Source organism: Malaclemys terrapin, chromosome 1 (genome assembly GCF_027887155.1).
Source record: "Malaclemys terrapin pileata isolate rMalTer1 chromosome 1, rMalTer1.hap1, whole genome shotgun sequence".
In the NCBI taxonomy this organism is placed as follows: Eukaryota; Metazoa; Chordata; order Testudines; family Emydidae; genus Malaclemys; species Malaclemys terrapin.
Window position 1 is genome coordinate 307,314,138 of NC_071505.1, and position 18,052 is coordinate 307,332,189.

At 41.1% G+C, this 18,052-nt stretch overlaps 1 protein-coding gene across 1 annotated transcript in view; it reads left to right on the forward strand.

Annotated features, from left to right (window-relative positions):
* Positions 1–18,052, forward strand: part of FLT1 (fms related receptor tyrosine kinase 1) — a 146,209-nt gene that overhangs the window by 35,145 nt on the left and 93,012 nt on the right. Inside the window, exons 5-10 of the mRNA XM_054015378.1 lie at positions 3,249–3,411; positions 3,502–3,638; positions 8,316–8,490; positions 10,712–10,829; positions 13,313–13,482; positions 14,088–14,247. Coding sequence (XP_053871353.1) covers positions 3,249–3,411; positions 3,502–3,638; positions 8,316–8,490; positions 10,712–10,829; positions 13,313–13,482; positions 14,088–14,247 — 923 coding nt within the window. The remainder of the gene's footprint in view (positions 1–3,248; positions 3,412–3,501; positions 3,639–8,315; positions 8,491–10,711; positions 10,830–13,312; positions 13,483–14,087; positions 14,248–18,052) is intronic.

Consider the following 18,052-nt stretch of genomic DNA (forward strand, 5'->3'; position numbering starts at 1 on the left):
TTATCACTACAAAAGTTTTTTTTCTCCTGCTGATAATAGCCCACCTTAATTGATTTGTCTTGTTAGAGTTGGTATGGCAACCCCCATCTTTTCATGTTCTCTGTATATATGTATATACAGAGAACATGATATAAAAAATCTTCCTACTGTATTTTCCACTCCATGCATCTGATGAAGTGGGTTTTAGCCCACGAAAGCTTATGTCCAAATACATTTGTTAGTCTCTAAGGTGCCACAAGTACTCCTCATTCTTCTAACAACAAATGATTCTGGAACATTTCAACTTTTTAAAAAATCAGTCACCAGTGGTTTCCTGCTGGCCCCCTGGTAGAAGTGGAGTGATTTGAAGGAGGAGAGGGTAGTGGCTCAGTCACAGTGGCTCTGTGCATCAGGGCAGCATGGAGAAGCTGGTGGGGAAAGTGGGCAAGCAGGTCACAGAGGGTAATGGCATTGGTGGAATGGAGTGAGCGCTGAGGGTGGCACAGTAAGATACAAGACCAAATAAGTAGGGATGGGAAGAGTTGTGAAAGGCCTTAAAGGTGAGGACCTGGCCTATTTTGGTTCTTTCCCGTTGGAAGAAAACCTCAGCTCTCCTCTCCTCAGAGAACAGCTGATTGGAGCACCTTGGACTTTTTGATCTGACTCAGCCACAGGAGACCAGCTTTGCTGTGTAGGATCCCAGAGGACTTCACTTTCATGCCCTGCTTTTAATTTTCATTAGTCACGGATTTCAGTTGTCTAATGTGTCCTTGATGGTAACTGAAGTTGCCCACACACACTTTTTTTTAGATCCCCAAGCTGCTTATGTAACGCTAACCATTTCTGAGAGGTGCAGGACTAGTAAATAGTTTGTGCATGGATTTGCATTAGGGATGGGTGGGGCTCCTGGAGCCTGAGGGTCTGTGAACCTTTCAAACTATACTCCAGCTTCACAAAATGAGATTAAGTTTGTAATGGTTTATTCTAGTAATTTAGACTCTCTCCCTCGCCCTGTGCCACTCCCAGAGAGGGTCAGTGTTAAGAGCTTTTCTAGCTAAAGGGTAGCATGTGCTATGTACTAAGGCTAGATGAACAACACTCTTAGCCCCAAAGCTAGGCTAATGCAAATGTATTACCTGATTAATTAATGAATAGGAATTCAGCTCGCCCTGGGCAGCATCTGCTTGTGGGGCTCCCGTGGAGCCTGGACTGCAAATCGAATCCTCCTCTTATCTCCTAGCAGAACCCCTGGGGGAATGCAGCAGTGAAACAATAAGGACAACCTGCACCTCCACTGAACCAGCGGGGGATAAATCCAGCTGGATGGCTTGAAAACAGGAGCCGTGAACTGGTTAAACATACTGTTTGTATGTAGAAATAGTAACTACAATAGCGCCGTCCCTAGAATACAAGGCACTGCTGAGTGTCAGCCAGCAGGCTATAAAGTAATGGACTGTGCTTATGCGTGTAACACATACAGTCCCCTGTGATTTGCAAGCTTATTATAGCTTCTTATCAGATGTTGTAAAGATAAGGAATTCTATTCTACTGCAGCACTTTTGTGCCAGCTATAATTATTCTCATTCATGTCTGTCAGGGGAAATGGCATGCGATGACGAGGGGGATCTTGAGGGCAGCTTTAGGCCTGTGCTGAATAGGCAGCACTGAGGGTGCCACATTTCAGAGGGAAGGTGTTCTGTGCAGGAAGAAGCCATCTAGTCACAAGCCCCCAAATTCTGGGCATCCATCCCTAAGGCTTTGGCTGCAGGAAGAGGAGGGATGGCCAGAAGACAAGTTCTCTGGTCAAGCAAGGGGGAAGGAAAGAGGTGAAAGGAATGCAGCAAGGCTGGCGGCAGAAAGAAGTGGCAGTGACGAAGGTGCTTTGTTGACTGGGGGCGGGGGAAGGTGCACACACCAGTCCTTTCTTAGAACACTAGTACACCTCAGCTCAGCTGGGAGTAATCTTAAAAAAAATGTGCAGTTCTTCTATAAAACATGACAATAAAAAATGGCATTGTGAATTTCTGTATTCGGAGCCTTTTGCCCATTGCCAGGTTTTTCAAGAAGGGGGATTTTTGTTACAGTAACAAAAGACATTAATACATTTGAAGGGCAGGAGATAGAAAATACGTAATTGTCCGATGATGATGTTCAAGATGCTACATAGTGAAAAGAATACCTGGGATGATGAGAAAACAAGACTTCTAAACATGTTTTTGTGTGAACCACAATGCTGGTATCATATTTTGCCTTTGCAGTTTTTGTTGTATCAAAATGGGTTTTAAATTCAGAAGGTGATCACGTAAAATTTAACTGCTACGACTGCCAGAGCATTTGATTATTTCCTAACTGTAACTCCCATGTGCCAGGGATTCTATTGGACTTTTGGGACTAAAGTTTCAGAGATGACTAATGATTTTTGATTCCTCAGTTTTGGGTACTCAGCCTGAGATGCCTTAAAGGTCCCTGATTTTCAGTGCTGAGCACTGACCCTCTGAAAATAAGGCCCAATTAATGTGTCTCAAGTTGGGCACCAAAAATTACTAATCACTTCTGAAAAATTAAGGTCACAACCTCCTGTGGCTTTCTTCATTTTCCAGTAAGAACTACAATTAGCATGACTGAGGAAGCTCTGCGGCCTTATGATTCATGGATTGTGTGCTGTGATAGTCATGAGAAGCCCCTATATTGTGATGTGTCAGTTTGGGAACATGTGCACATATTATTCACACTCTTTCTGAAACAATCCAGTGCCCTTAGAAGACAACAGAAATCAAGAGACTCATAAAATGGATTCTGAGCTGGCATTTGTTAAAGGCACAAGATGACAGCAGAGGAAGTTAATCCGTCAACCGTAGGGGAAAATGTGTATTTCTTTCTCAATAGCCACACCAGGATAGTTAATTACAAAGTCTGTCTGTCTGAGGCACTTTGACTGCCAATGAAAGCCAATAGCATTGTAGGCAGACTAAGCTCCTAGGCTAAGGCTAGTGTCATTCATTTGTATATTAATTTACATTCTGCAGTAAATAATGTAATGATGGATGCAAATGAAACCTTCACATTCTGCACCCAGATTTTCTTTTAATTTAACATAAAACATTTACTTGAAATTATGCCTAATTAAATCTTGTCATTTGTGAGTTGATTGGCACTTTTTAGATTTGTTTTTTAAATTCCTTTTTATTAAGCCTCCGAAGGTTTTTGGGGAGGGGGCTCTGTGGAAATAAAAATGGATTAGTTTTATCAAATATGTTCTTCGTTTTCAGATTCCACTAGAAACTCTGATTCCTGATGGGAAGACAATAATTTGGGATAGCACGAAAGGCTTTATAATACCAAAGGCAACATACAGATTCATAGGTCTCATGAGCTGCGAGACAACCGTTGACGGGCATAAGTATAGTACAAAATACCTAACGCACCGACAAAGTGAGTAGCGTTCACCTGTCTCAGTCTTGTAAACATGGCACTATGTTGGTGTGATGATATTCATTTTTCCTTTCTCTTTGTGATCTGCAGCCAACACAATATTTGATGTCCAACTAAACACCCCAAACCTAATCAAATTGCTGAAAGGAGACACCCTGGCCGTTAACTGTACAGTTGCTGCAGCCTGGAACACAAGAGTTCAGATGACATGGAGTTACCCTGGTGAGGTGAGTGCTTTGGTCTGTATGTAAAAATGCTACTTATTTTCTAAAACATCATCCCATTAATAAGCAACCCCAATAGGAATTTTGGCTTGAAATACTTGCCATACTTGGCATTCCATAGTCATGACCCTCACTGACATGTCTTTTATTGCCTTTTTACAATTATTATTTTGCTTAATTGAATAAGTAAACATGTTTACACAATACACTGCGGTATATTGCATAATCAGGAGTGAACAGGAGAATTGTTTCATCCTTGGGAACTTCTTCTTGGGTTCAGTGAAGTAATAGAAATTTATCACCCAGTGCCAAGTTCTCTTTTGTAACAGAAAAGTTTTCAGTTAAACCATCGTTCTAAGCCCATTCATGTAAAGGACTGGCAGACAGTCAGGCACCCGACTCAAGCATGTTTAGAAAAGATATTACTATTCAGCTAGCCAAGATTTCATTTGTTAAGTGTCACATGAACAATTCTCTTGTTTTGACAACTACAAGAATGATCTTGAATGTATTTCCCCTCTCCTGCCTCCCCCCAGATTGGGAGCATCCTCATAAATACTTGTCATTTATGAAACAACTGCCAGGGAGTCCGTGTTAAGCTGATAAGAAATTTGACATTCGTTTAAGGTTTACAGCTCCCAGTCCTTTCATGTCAGTTTGATTTATACTGTAGATCCAAGTCATGATCATTTATTATGTCCGTCATTGTGCTTAATCACAACCTGAAATTATGATTACACGATGTCAGAATGATTACACCAGCAGCTTCTAGCAGACTGTAGCTGTTTGCGCTAACATTTTTTCATCTCAGAAATAAATAACTTAGCAACAAACAATACTCTGAGCATGCTAGAGTGGCACATTGTTGCCTTGCCATGATCTGTTGCTTAACATTACACTTTGCACTGTGAAGTAGTGTTGTGTTTTTATTTAGATGATAGGGCTCTCACTGTTTTATAAGACAATAACGATGTTCTGGGTTAAATAAACTCTGAGCCCAAAGGATGAGGGGGAGTCACAGGAAATAACTCCTCAGCTTCAGTTTATCTTCTGCTCCACCCTATTCTCTTGCCAAATCTTGTCATTTCTCTCTTTCTGTAATGTTTCCAGAATTCTCCCCTTCTCTGTTCCTGCTGCTAACACCCTGGCACACACCTTGTCTACTGTAAATCTTCTCCTCTCTGGCCTCCTATTTCTTCTCCATTTTATTCAACATGCTGCAGGTAACACAATCTTCCACTCCTCTTGCTTCCACCCTTTCCTGTGGAATCTCTTCATTGTCTGTTTTCAGTGTCAAGTATCAGAGGGGTAGCCGTGTTAGTCTGGATCTGTAAAAAGCGACACAGAGTCCTGTGGCACCTTAAAGACTAACAGACGTATTGGAGCATAAGCTTTCATGGGTGAATACCCACTTCGTCAGGCACATCTGACGAAGTGGGTATTCGCCCACAAAAGCTTATGCTCTAATACGTCTGTTAGTCTTTAAGGTGCCACAGGACTCTTTGTCGCTGTTTTCAGTGTGTTAGCCGTGTTAGTTTGGATCAGCAAAAAGAACAGGAGTACTTGTGGCACCTTAGAGACTAACAAATTTATTTGGGCATAAGCTTTTGTGGGCTACAGCCCACTTCATCAGATGCATGCAGTGGAAAATACAGTAGGAAGATATATATATATATATATATATATATATATATATATACAGAGAACATGAAAAAATGGGTGTTGCCATACCAACTCTAACGAGACTAATCAATTAAGGTGGGCTATTACCAGCAGGAGAAAAAAAAACTTTTGTAGTGATAATCAGGATGGCCCATTTCAAACAAGAAGGTGTGACAAGAAGGTGTGAGTAACAGTAGGGGGGAAATTAGCATGGGAAAATAGTTTTTACTTTGTGTTAATGACCCATCCACTCCCAGTCCTTATTCAAGCCTAATTTAATGGTGTCCATTTTGCAAATGAAGTCCAGTTCTGCAGTTTCTTGTTGGAGTCTGTTTTTGAAGTTTTTTTGTTGAAGAATATATACCTTCAAGTCAATGGCACTGCTTTTGATACCTGCATGGCCCCACAGTATGCCAACATTTTTATGGCTGACTTAGAACAACACTTCCTCAGCTCTCGTCCCCTAATGCCCCTACTTTACTTGCACTACATTGACGACATCTTCATCATCTGGACCCATGGAAAAGAAGCTCTTGAGGAATTCCACCATGATTTCAACAATTTCCATACCACTATCAACCTCAGCCTGGACCAGTCCACACAACAGATCCACTTCCTGGACACTACAATGCCAATAAGCGATGGTAACATAAAAACCACTCTATACCGGAAACCTACTGACTGCTATACTTACCTACATGCCTCCAGCTTTCATCCAGATGACATCACACGATCCATTGTCTACAGCCAAAGTCTAAGATACAACTGCATTTGCTTCAATCCCTCAGACAGAGACAAACACCTACAAGATCTCTATCAAGCATTCTTAAAACTACAATACCCACCTGCTGAAGTGAAGAAACAGATTGACAGAGCCAGAAGAATATCCAGAAGTCACTTAGTACGGGACAGGCCCAACAAAGAAAGTAACAGAACGCCACTAGCCGTCACCTTTAGCCCTCAGCTAAAACCTCTCCAGCGCATCATCAAGGATCTACACCTATCCTAAAGGACGATCCCTCACTCTCACAGATCTTGGGAGACAGGCCAGTCCTTGCTTACATACAGCCCCTGAGCCTGAAGCAAATACTCACCAGCAACCACACACCACACAACAAAAACACTTACCCAGGAACCTATCCTTGTAACAAAGCCCGTTGCCAACTCTGTCCACATATCTATTCAAAGGACACCATCATAGCACCTAATCACATCAGCCACACTATCAGAGGCACGTTCACCTGCACATCTACCAATGTGATATATGCCATCATGTGCCAGCAATGCCCCTCTGCCATATACATTGGCCAAACCGGACAGTCTCTATGCAAAAGAATAAATGGAAACAAATCAGATGTCAAGAATTATAACATTCAAAAACCAGTCAGAGAACACTTCAACCTCCCTGGCCACTCAATTACAGACCTAAAAGTTGCAATTCTTCAACAAAAAAACTTCAAAACAGACTCCAACAAGAAACTGCAGAACTGGAATTAATTTGCAAACTGGACACCATTAAATTAGGCTTGAATAAGGACTGGGAGTGGATTGGTCATTAACACAAAGTAAAAACTATTTCCCCATGCTAATTTCCCCCCTACTGTTACTCACACCTTCCTGTCAACTGTTTGAAATGGGCCATCCTGATTATCACTACAAAAGTTTTTTTTTCTCCTGCTGGTAATAGCCCACCTTAATTGATTAGTCTCGTTAGAGTTGGTATGGCAACACCCATTTTTTCATGTTCTCTGTATATATATATATATATATATATATATATATATATCTTCCTACTGTATTTTCCACTGCATGCATCTGATGAAGTGCGCTATAGCCCACGAAAGCTTATGCCCAAATAAATGTGTTAGTCTTTAAGGTGCCACAAGTACTCCTGTTCTTTTTTCATTGTCTGTATGTCTTGTCAGCATCACTCGGATTCTTCAGCCTCATCTCCTAGGTGCGACATAACTCTGCCCCTAACCGCATCTCAGTTCTCATTTCCACGCACTCCCCCGTGTCAGGGCCCTATAGCTGTCAATATTTAAAGTTGGGAAGTCACTATGTAGCCATATGCAAAATTGGTAGATGTAGTACTATAGTAATTAATAACTGGATTACATTTTAAAGGTTAGCAGGCACACTGGGTTAATACATATGCCTTTCACCCCCTACACCAGTGTTTCCTGTCTTGGGGGTTTGGACCCTATATGGAGAAGTGCCATTCTAGTTCACTGGGTCACACAGGCAGAGCAGAGGATTGGTTTGGTTAGGAAGAGTTATAGGACCCAAATCCAATACCTCCTTAAGATCCAGTTCTGCCATGACAGCTACACAAGCACAGTTAACTAAGACCTGCATTTACTGTGAATAGAAAAACCCCAAAGCATCGCTCTGTTCCAATATGTCTTGCACTAGCCCTTGCTGAGCAATCAGATAATCTTGTTCAATTTAACTCTCTCATTCCTTTCCCGGCCCCTGCCTACTGCAGAGAAAGAACAATGGAGAAGGTACAGGAGCAGCTGGGCTTGCTAGTCCTCCTCTACCCCTTTCACCCTGGAGCCAGGGAAATTTGCCCATGTGCATTGAGTCCCAATGGCAACTCTCACATTGCACTCCACATTGCCACTAGCACTAAAGGTTCTGTGGGCAGTGCCCAAGTAGCATTGGCTATAAAGGATGAGATTGCTGCGACTCATTGTATCATTGTATTTTAGACTGTACATAATGGTCTGGCCCTCTTCTGTATTCAGAAAGTGCCTAGTAGATTTTGGATGCTATTGCAATTTAAATAATAATAACTAATTGCTGCTCGTTATATTGTGTCTAATTTAGTTTGTAAGCCCTTTGGGGTGGAGACCATGTCTTTCTGTGTGTATTGAACGGCACAAGGGGCTTGAATCCCAATTGGGGTTCTTGGGCACTATCATCAAAAAAACAACAATAATCATTAATAATAATAATAATGTCTTATGTTCTTAATAATTAATAATATTTGATTTACATTTTTTTTCTTTCTAGGCAAACCACAGAGCATCTATAACCAATCGCATTGGCCAAAGGAATACAGATGCCAATATTTTCTACAGTATTCTTGTTGTTGACAAAGTGCGTGATATTGATAAAGGCCAGTATACCTGCCATGTGAAGAGTGGACCATCGGTCAAATCTGTTAACACAACAGTCCACGTTTATGGTAAAAAATAGTGTGGATGTATAGGACGTACAATGCTCATGATCCATGTTCAAAGCTAAACAATGGTTAGAAACTTTTTGTACACAAGGACAAAATGGAGGTGAATTTTTGGCAAGCCAGTCCTAGGAAGAGAAAAGAGCCTGGGAACAGAAAATACACCATTTGATCCACGACACTGTTTTATTTCATTGGTAGTAGATAGCTTAGTCTGATCACTAATCTGATCACTTTTGTTTGCAAAGTGCATGAAAATTCTTCACTAGTCAATACCAGCAAAAGTAGGCACTAGCACCATAAAGACTCCCAAACAAGAGACAAATATACAGGCTTAATTGAAATGGAAGACCCCCGCAATGCTTCTTCTCTGGGCAACATTTACTTTTGTTACCTGTGCCCAGTGGTATGCAAACCATATAGCCCTTGATACTGGTTTTGGCTCCCGGCAGTTCTTTGTTATGTGAAGCTCATGAGAATTACATCTCCAGTTGCGTATATGATTCACTCCTTACCAGACACGCATGGAGAGTAGATTGATGTGATGCATTCTGCATGGAACTACACCTTGAGACAATTCAAATGCTGAAGCAAGGGCAGGCTACTTCAGCTCATTTACGAAAAGGAGGTTCAGTTTGAGGGCATTAAACCAGCTGAACTGGCTTCCAGTAAGAGTCCAGCTGGAAATCCAGCTGGTGTTGTTTTTACATGAGGGTGCTCTGAATGGTTTAGGACCTGAGAGATCATTCTCTCCATGACATATCTCCAGCAGAGATTAGCCAAGGCACTCACATTGGAGCTCCCTGCCTCGATATTAAATGAGAGGGGACTGCTGGAAGGCTGTTCTCTGGGTGGTGTTCTTGGGTTTGGAACTGTTTTAATCACTGATTTGGGTGAGCAGAGCACAGGTTGAACAACTACAGCTACATTTTTATAAATTAGAATAAATCAACCTGAAACCCTCAGGATCTGAGCTTTCAACAGCTAGGTTTCTCAGTTCGGAAGCAGGTTTTTATCATTATTCAGAGAAGGTGAAACTATTTTTTACATTTAGGTTACAAAGATTTGCTTGAAACTCATAGTTATTTTTTATGACTGTAAAACGTGCATTCCTGACACTGTTCTGAAGGGTGGTGTAGAAATGCAGTTTGTAAAGGAACAGAAAAAATGAAGGGTATCAGCACTTTGGACCCAGTCTGAAAATCTTTATTTGAGCAAATAATCTTCTTGAAGTCTAGGTAACATCTGATTGATGGTACTAAAATACTGAATTGTGACTTGCATGCATTTTTCTTAATCTTATCCTTGATACTCAAAACATAGTTAAGTATAGATATGTCTGCACTTTCAAAGGACATCTACAACCCACTGATCTGTCATATGTTTTCCTTTGAACCAAACTTTACAGTTTTTAGAAGAAAAAGTCTTCTTCCAGTGTTAAAGAATATTCCATACATTACTTTGTTAGGCAAATTAACTCATCATAGAGATTGAAACACGGAACAATATACAGTAATGTAATTGTACAAAGTGAATAGATTAGACATGATTCTAATGAAGTTATGAAGAATTTCTTTGTTTGACAAAGCAATTGTAAGCCACTGATCCAGAGTCTTTTTGTCTTGTTATTGTTGTTATATCTCTGATGAAGATAAATAGAACATTCCTTCCCCTGGAAAACTCCTCTTTGAAATATATAGCCAAGTTTATGGGCCATGGACCAAAGCTCAAATTTCTGAATGTTTCAGCTGATCCATTAGGTTTTGTAATGGCTAGATTGATTGCTGAAAATCTCTGGTAACTCAGAGCTCAGTCTTGGGCTTTGTCTACACTGGCAAGTGAAAGACAAAACTTTTGTCGTTCAGAGGTGTTAAAAAAACACTTCCCCCGAAAGACAAGTTTTGTCGACGACAAGTGCTGGTGTGACAATGCTAATGCCGCTCATTGGGGGTGGAAGTTTTTTGTTGGCAGGAAAGCCGACAAACAGCGGCTACACCGCGTGTCTTTTAGCAGCACGGCTGTAGTGGCACAGCCATGTCGCTAAAAGCTACGTCATGTAGACATAGCCTTGATCTCAGAATCCATGGATGCCCAAATGATCAGAGATACCTGTTAGATGCCTTCTTGTAAAGGTCACCATAACATATGTCTTATTGTCTGAAATAAGTATAAAGCCTGATTGAGAATCAGTATCTTAACTATGTTGTATTTTGTTTTTTTTTTTAAGATAAAACATTTATTACTTTGAAACACCGAAGGAAAAGTGTGCTTGAGGCTGTAGCTGGCAGAAAATCCTATCGGCTGTCAATGAAAGTGAAAGCATTTCCCTCACCAGAGGTTGTATGGTAGGATTACAGTTACTTCCACATAGATAAAGGAACTACCTCTTGGGTGGGAAAATAACACCTTTGCTCAGGTTTAATGATTTGATTTCCTCATAAAAAATGGAAATAAGATACCCTGATATGGAAATAAATGATTATAATATTTAGCAGTTTTATTGCACATTCCATCAGAGGATTTCAGAGTACTCACAAATATTAATTAATTAGGCCCTGATGCAGCAAAGCACCTGAGCGTGTGCTTAACTTCAAGCACACAAGTAGACCCATTGACTTCAGTGAAGCTACTCCCGAGGTTAAAGTTAATTACATGCTTTGCTGGGCCTAAATCCTCACAACATACCCATGAGTTAGGAAAATAGTATCCCCATTTTACACATGGAGAAGGGGAGGCCCAGAGAGGGTAGGCGACTTGCCCAAAGTCACACAGGATATCTGTGGCAGATGTGGGACTAGAATCCAGCTCTCCTGACACTGTCTTGACCACAAGACCATCTTTCTTCAGATCAGCCAGGGAGAATATTGGAAAGAAATAAAAACTTTAATTAAAATTAATGACTGGGTTGAAAAAATCAGCCTTATAAAGTATTACTAGAGGTTGGCTTAGTTTTCTGGTGGACTGTAGTTTCTATACCTAATTTAGTGACTTGAGGGTTTTTTTTTTTTTTTTGGCTCAAATGCACTATATTAAGAAATCTTTTAAGAAGTTTTTTGAATTTGTCCAAGCACCTTTATATCAAACAATGTTATCTATTCATGATCTCCATTATTTTTTGTTTAAATAATTTTAAATGGCAATAGCTTTGGCTTGATTCATTACACTTTAACAAAGGGTGTGTGACAAGACTGATTAGAAAAACAATCCATAAATACATGAACAGCGTGAGTTCATAGTACTCTCAGCCAGAATTTATTTTTGCTTCAAACATTGTGTTTTGTTTTAATCTCCCCCATTGCGTTTGCCACTCCAAATGGAAAATTTAAAATATATATATATGAAACTGGTATAAGCCATTATTAAATCTTTTGCATTTCTAGTTAGTGGTTTGATTTCTTGACTGTCCATATAGAAACAGAAATGCAGAGGGAAACCAAAAGTTCTAAACATACAGTCACTAAACAGATAAGATTTCCATTGCCCATGGAAAGACTGGGCAATGGACATTTAGGACCTACCCTAAATGTTTCTTAGAACATGATAGCTTAGTAGTGCGTCCAACAATTTAGTGAACTAAGTCACCATTATAGAAAAAATTATTTGTACTCTATTGATAATACATCAATCTTACTACAAGCTACATCAAGCTATGGAAGAACTGTTGATGCCAGCTACAAAACTTTGAAAACAATATTCTATTTAGAAATGACTCTACTTTCTATTGTTTTTAAAGATATCTGCATGAATTCAGGATATCTGGTTCTTAAAATTTCACAATCCAGTTGCTCTTTTCCCATCTGAAATCACGGTCATGTTTGTGATGTCACAGCTGTTTACTCAGGAAAGTTTTATGATGTCATAAAGAAAGGGTTTGGGACTGAGTCATGCAGCTTTTACTCATAAGAGTATTCTATTGACTTCACCTTTACTTTATTTATGTGGGTAAAGAGTGAAGGATTGGTCCTGATGACATAAAATTAGGAATAAGCAGCTGGAGAGCTTGGACTCTCCATTTTCATACAAACATAGATATTAAAAAATAGATTTGACCAGTTAAAAGTTGGAGAGGTCTGTTAGATCATATTGATATTAACACATAGAATTTTCGTTGTCAAAGTACTTTATAAATATTTTACAAAGGCCCACATTTTAAAATTATTTAGGTAGTGCTGTGCTGAGTGTTTCAATGCCTGACTGATCTCATTTTCAAAAGGGATTTAGTCACTTAAGAGTCTAAATTCCATCTGCATATGGGATTTAGACTCCTAAGTGCCTAAATCCCTTTTGAAATGGGATTTTGGCTCAGTTTGGGGTTGTAACGCTGAGGGCAGCAATGCTTAAATACCCTAACAGATCTGGGCCTAAATCTAGAGAGCTCTAGTCCCTGCAAGTGATGGATATGCCACTGATAAAGCATATACCAGACATTAAACAGATATAACTTAGAGAATTTTTTCACTTCAAGGTCCCAGAAACAAAGACAAGGTTTTCATCTCGAGGCCAAAAGACCAAAAACATCAAGACACTTGATCACGGCCTTGGATAGACCAAGAGACTACCTACACTTGACCAGAGCTACTATACTTAAGCCTAGTCAAAAGGTCAAGAGAAGAGACACAAGATGAAGGAATATAGGCTACTTAAGCAACATTATTTCTCAAAATGCTGTTTTCCATGTGATTTCCTCTGACCATTAAAGTGCAAACTTGGTCTGCCATAGATGCTCATAGCTTAAAACATTTCAACATGAGGATGTTCCCATTCTAGCATATAGTTACTCTGAAAAACACCATTTTCATAATAATACGTTATAATGTTCTTTTAACAGGTTAAAAGATGGGTTACCCGCTGCTGAAAAGTGTGCCCGCTATGTGGTTAAAGACTATTCATTAATCATCAGAGATGTTGCTGAAGAGGATGCAGGGAATTATACTATAACACTGAGTATACGACAGTGGAACTTGTATAAGAACCTAACAGTCACACTCATTGTAAATGGTAAGTTTGCAGGATGGTATCTACTTGGGGGGAGGGATAGCTCAGTGGTTTGTGCATTGGCCTGCTAAACCCAGGGTTGTGAGTTCAATCCTTGAGGGGGCCACTTAGGGATCTGGGGCAAAATCAGTACTTGGTCCTGCTAGTGAAGGCAGGGGGCTGGACTCAATGACCTTTCAAGGTCCCTTCCAGTTCTAGGAGATGGGATACCTCCATTAATTTAGTTATTAAACTAATTGAAGCGCCAGATTCTCAGCTAGCGCTTGATCCTGTTTTAGTCAAGTCAATGGAAAATTTCCTGTTGACTTGTTGGAAGTAAGGTCAAGCTCCTGGTGTAGATTGGCAGAGCTAGACTGAAGCCAATGGAAGTGCATTGATCTATACCAGGTTGGGGTCTGCCTTCCACAGTTACATTTTTTTTGCATTACTTAAGTATTTTTAATGCTTACGCATCTCACTGTACTTTTCCCCATTGGTGTTGTTTCAGTTCCCAAGGGGGGTTCAGTTTCCTAACTTCCCACTCTGCAGGATGATTTTACTTACATGACGACAGGGTGCAGTAGAAACTCAGCTCCTTCTGACTTCTGTTCTATTTACGCATTTTACAGTGAAACCCCAGATTTATGAAAAAGCAGTGTCGTCATTTCCTGATCCCAATCTCTACCTACTGGGCAGCAAGCAAGTGCTGACTTGCACTGTTTATGGTATTCCTCAGCCTACAATTACATGGATATGGCATCCTTGTAGACAAAATCATTCCAAAGCAAGGTAGGTAGACAAAATCATTCCAAAGCTTGTTTACCTGTTCCGCCCCCACGCTACAATGATCAAAAACTTCTTTTTTTACAGTTATAAAGCTTGCAATTACAGCAGAGAAATCAGCAGAGTTTGTATGATTTTTTTATCGCTGTCTTTTGAATTTTAACACATCTGGGCAAAATGCAATTTCTTATGCAAAATATGCCAGAAGTGGCACCTTCTGCATCATTACTTTACAGTCAGGGGTGGCTCTATGTTTTTTGCCACCCCAAGCATGGCAGTCAGGTGGCCTTCGGCGGCGTTTCTGTGATCTGCCAGTCCTGCGGCTTCGGCGTACCCGCTGCTGAATTGCCGCCGAAACCGTGGGACCGGCGGACCTCCCACAGGCATGGTGCCAAAGGCTGCTTGACTGCCGCCCTCACAGTGACGGGCAGGCCGCCCCCCCCCCCGCGGCTTGCCGCCCCAAGCACGCGCTTGCTGCGCTGGTGCCTGGAGCCGCCCCTGTTTACAGTTGTAGGTAGAGCTGATGGTACAAACTATTAGTGCTGTATATAGTACACTTCTAATCATGCATGCAATGTCCACAGGAGATAGTATTTAGAAAGCAAATGTACTCTACAATACGTTCTCTGTAAGGCCTCTCTTATAAATTCCTGTTACAACAGATGAGTTCCCCTTTCTTCTTGAAATTCAAAAGGAATAATCTTCAGGATATTTTGGATTCTAAAAGAACAAAGGCAAATATACCTTCCGATACTCCAGTAGATCGAAATATCATAAATCCACACATGCCCAGCTCTTACCTCATTGTACGTTAGCAGTGTAAAACCTAACACCGTCATAAAGACTCGTGTGATATTGAAGCTCAGCGAATCTTTTGTATTCAAATCCCCTTCCCGAGCTTTGTTTTCCTTTATGACTAGTTTGAACACTGACTCATTTTGCGAAAACATGGCCTAACTCATAAAGTCTAACAGATTCTTAACTAAAAATCCTTGACACAAACAATAGAATAATAACTACTAATGAAGGGTGCAATCCTTCAAGATGCTAAGCAATTACTGCCAATTACCTTTAAATTGCCGCTAGAGCCCCAGGTGGCTCAGGTCAGGCAGCGCGGATGGGCTGGCTGGGGGATGCTGACCCCCCCAGCCCTGCCCCTTCTTCCCAAGGCCCCTCCCCTTCCAGGGGCGGGGGGGCAGAGTCGGCCCATGTACCAGTAAGAGTTCAATTTTACTTTCACCCCTGATTGTACCTTTCTTTAAGATTATGCAAATGAGAATCATTTGCTGTACTATTCTCACCAATAGGTGGCACCAGAAATCTCTACATGTGCTTTAGTAAGGAAAAGTTGCAGTTCTCCATTTCACCAACAGTATTTCCTATATTTGTTACATAAGAAGTACCACTTTCAAAACAATAATTAAATTTGATCTTTTTACTTGTAGGTAAGGCGTAGGTTAGAAGAAATTACAATGGCCTTTTCACTGAGGAGTCCCTGGTGAAAGCCAGATAGACTACGACATTGGATCCTTTTATTTGACCTAAAAGTTTAAACATTTTTTCATATTTTTATTTAAAATATTGGGTGGAATTGATACAAGATTTGGTTCTTCTTGCTCGGGAATCAGAGTGATGTTCTGTGCCTGTGAAACATCTCTCTCTCTTCACAAACACAGAACTACACTACTATATAGTAGATCATATAATGAGAAATAAAATTTAATAACTTCTAAACCACTGAAGACTCAGTTAATGAGATGAGTAGAAATGAGCTTTAACATGTGATCAAAGGATAAAAGCAACAAATTAAATATCAATCATTGGCTCTATTTCAAATTTGTCTCCAGATCTGTTTCAAATGTGCCTTCAAAATCGTTTTGTTGCGATTCTCTTTTAATACTCCCCTTTCCTCCTTTTAGCCCTCATAACAAATAAAAATATAGATGCTCCATTTTTAATACTTCACATACTACTTACTCCCTTTGAAATACTTGGTGAAAGTTAGTCGTCAGATAAAGACATAGACACCTAAATAATTGGGGGCCCCTTGCTCCAGGGAGGAGTAACCTGGCACAGCTTACTTCCCCCTCTGTGCCAGCTCAGTTGTACTGCCTGGTGCACTGGAAAGGCAGAGCCATGTCTTCACACACTCGCCACCCTTCTGCCCAGGAGAGTGATTAGTGGCCCTGTGGCAACTGCTCTCTCCCTTGCACAAAGACTAGCAATGCAGGTAGCCTGGGTAGGGGAGTAAGGAGGTAGATTATGCCCCTTTACTGCCCTCTGTGGGCACATACAATAGCTCCAAACTGAGCTTTTAGTGTGTTGCTTCCCACTACCGATGCATCACAAGTGATGCCAGTGGCATACTGCATCTTCCACAGGTCCTTGGTCCTGTGGCAAAGTTGCTGCCCCAATACACCCCCTCCGGGCTGGCTCTAGCATTGCAGCAGCTTTTGCCTCAGTTTCTCCCACTGTCCTTTTGCCACCTGGCTGTGTGGCCAGACCACTTTATAAAGCCCTACCCCTTCCAGGGCCATAGAGACCTGTATCAAAGTCCAACAGAAATACTCAAAACAATTGAATCTTCAGCCCCGCTGCTCAGCAGGCTGCCTTTGCTCACAGGTGGGCCTTGACTGCTATACTTTGTCCCCAGGCCTAGTCCCAGCTCCTGTGCCTCTAACAACCCACTGCCCAGAGGCTGGCACATTCCTCCTCCCACTCAGGGGTTCAGACAGTCTGCTGCTCCTCAGGGTTCCTGCCTCCCGTCAGGCTTCCAGCTCACCCTGTCTCCTTTTCTCTCCTTTCTCAGCCAGCTTTCAGGGCTGCTTCTCAGAGAGGGGGAACAATCCAGCTCCTCTCCCCAGCTAGGCTCACCCAACTCTTCATGAGTATCCCTAGCTTTCCACCAGCGGGGTCTAATAACTAAGTTGAGCCACCTCATCTCCAGCTGTTCAGGAGAAGCTCTGTCTGGGGTTTGGGAGTGGGGTGGGTGAACTGTCACAGGCTGAACCCTTAAGGGCCAGCCAGCTTGTGACAGGCCGCAATTAAGGAATGCACGTAAGCATGTGTTCTGTCCCACTGACTTTCACTGGGACTTATGGCTGTGCTTAAATTCATGCATGTGCTTCAGTACTTTCTTGACAAGAGATGCTTTCCTGAATTTTGTCTTTCCTATGCTGCCCCATAACACATGGGCACTCTCCTTGAGCTGATCCATAAGGCCATGACCCTTTCCTCTTTTTAGGCCTTTAAAACCCACATTAGTGTGCTATCTATTAAAAAAGTAGCTAGGTGTTAATTGCTAGACCCAGAGACCTTTGGGGATTATTGATGTTTGGAAGGGAGGGAAGCAGTGTTGATTGTAAGTTTTATCCTTCTTCCTGCTCTGTGACTTTTGCTTGTCTTCTCAAATTGTGAGCTCTTTTGGGCAGGCCATATGTCATACTCTGTATTTAGACAGTGCATAGCATATTGTAGGTCCTACCAAAATACAAGTGAGATAAAATAATAACAGTTTATGTTAAGTGTGTGCATGGAATTTTGAAGTCCACTTCTCCCCACTTTCCCTTCTGCAGCATGAGAATCCCAGCTGACATTGCAAGGGACAATTGTCCAGAAAGGCTGGGATTCTGGAAGTTGTTATATCCCCTGTCAGGGGAGAATCGAATATGCATTCCTGGTGAGTTTTAGGATGTATATAGCACATGACAAAACACTAAACATTCAGTTGTCAAAACGAGGGTTGTCAAGTGATTAAAAAAATTAATTGTGATTAATTGCATTGTTAAACAATAATAGAATACCATTTATA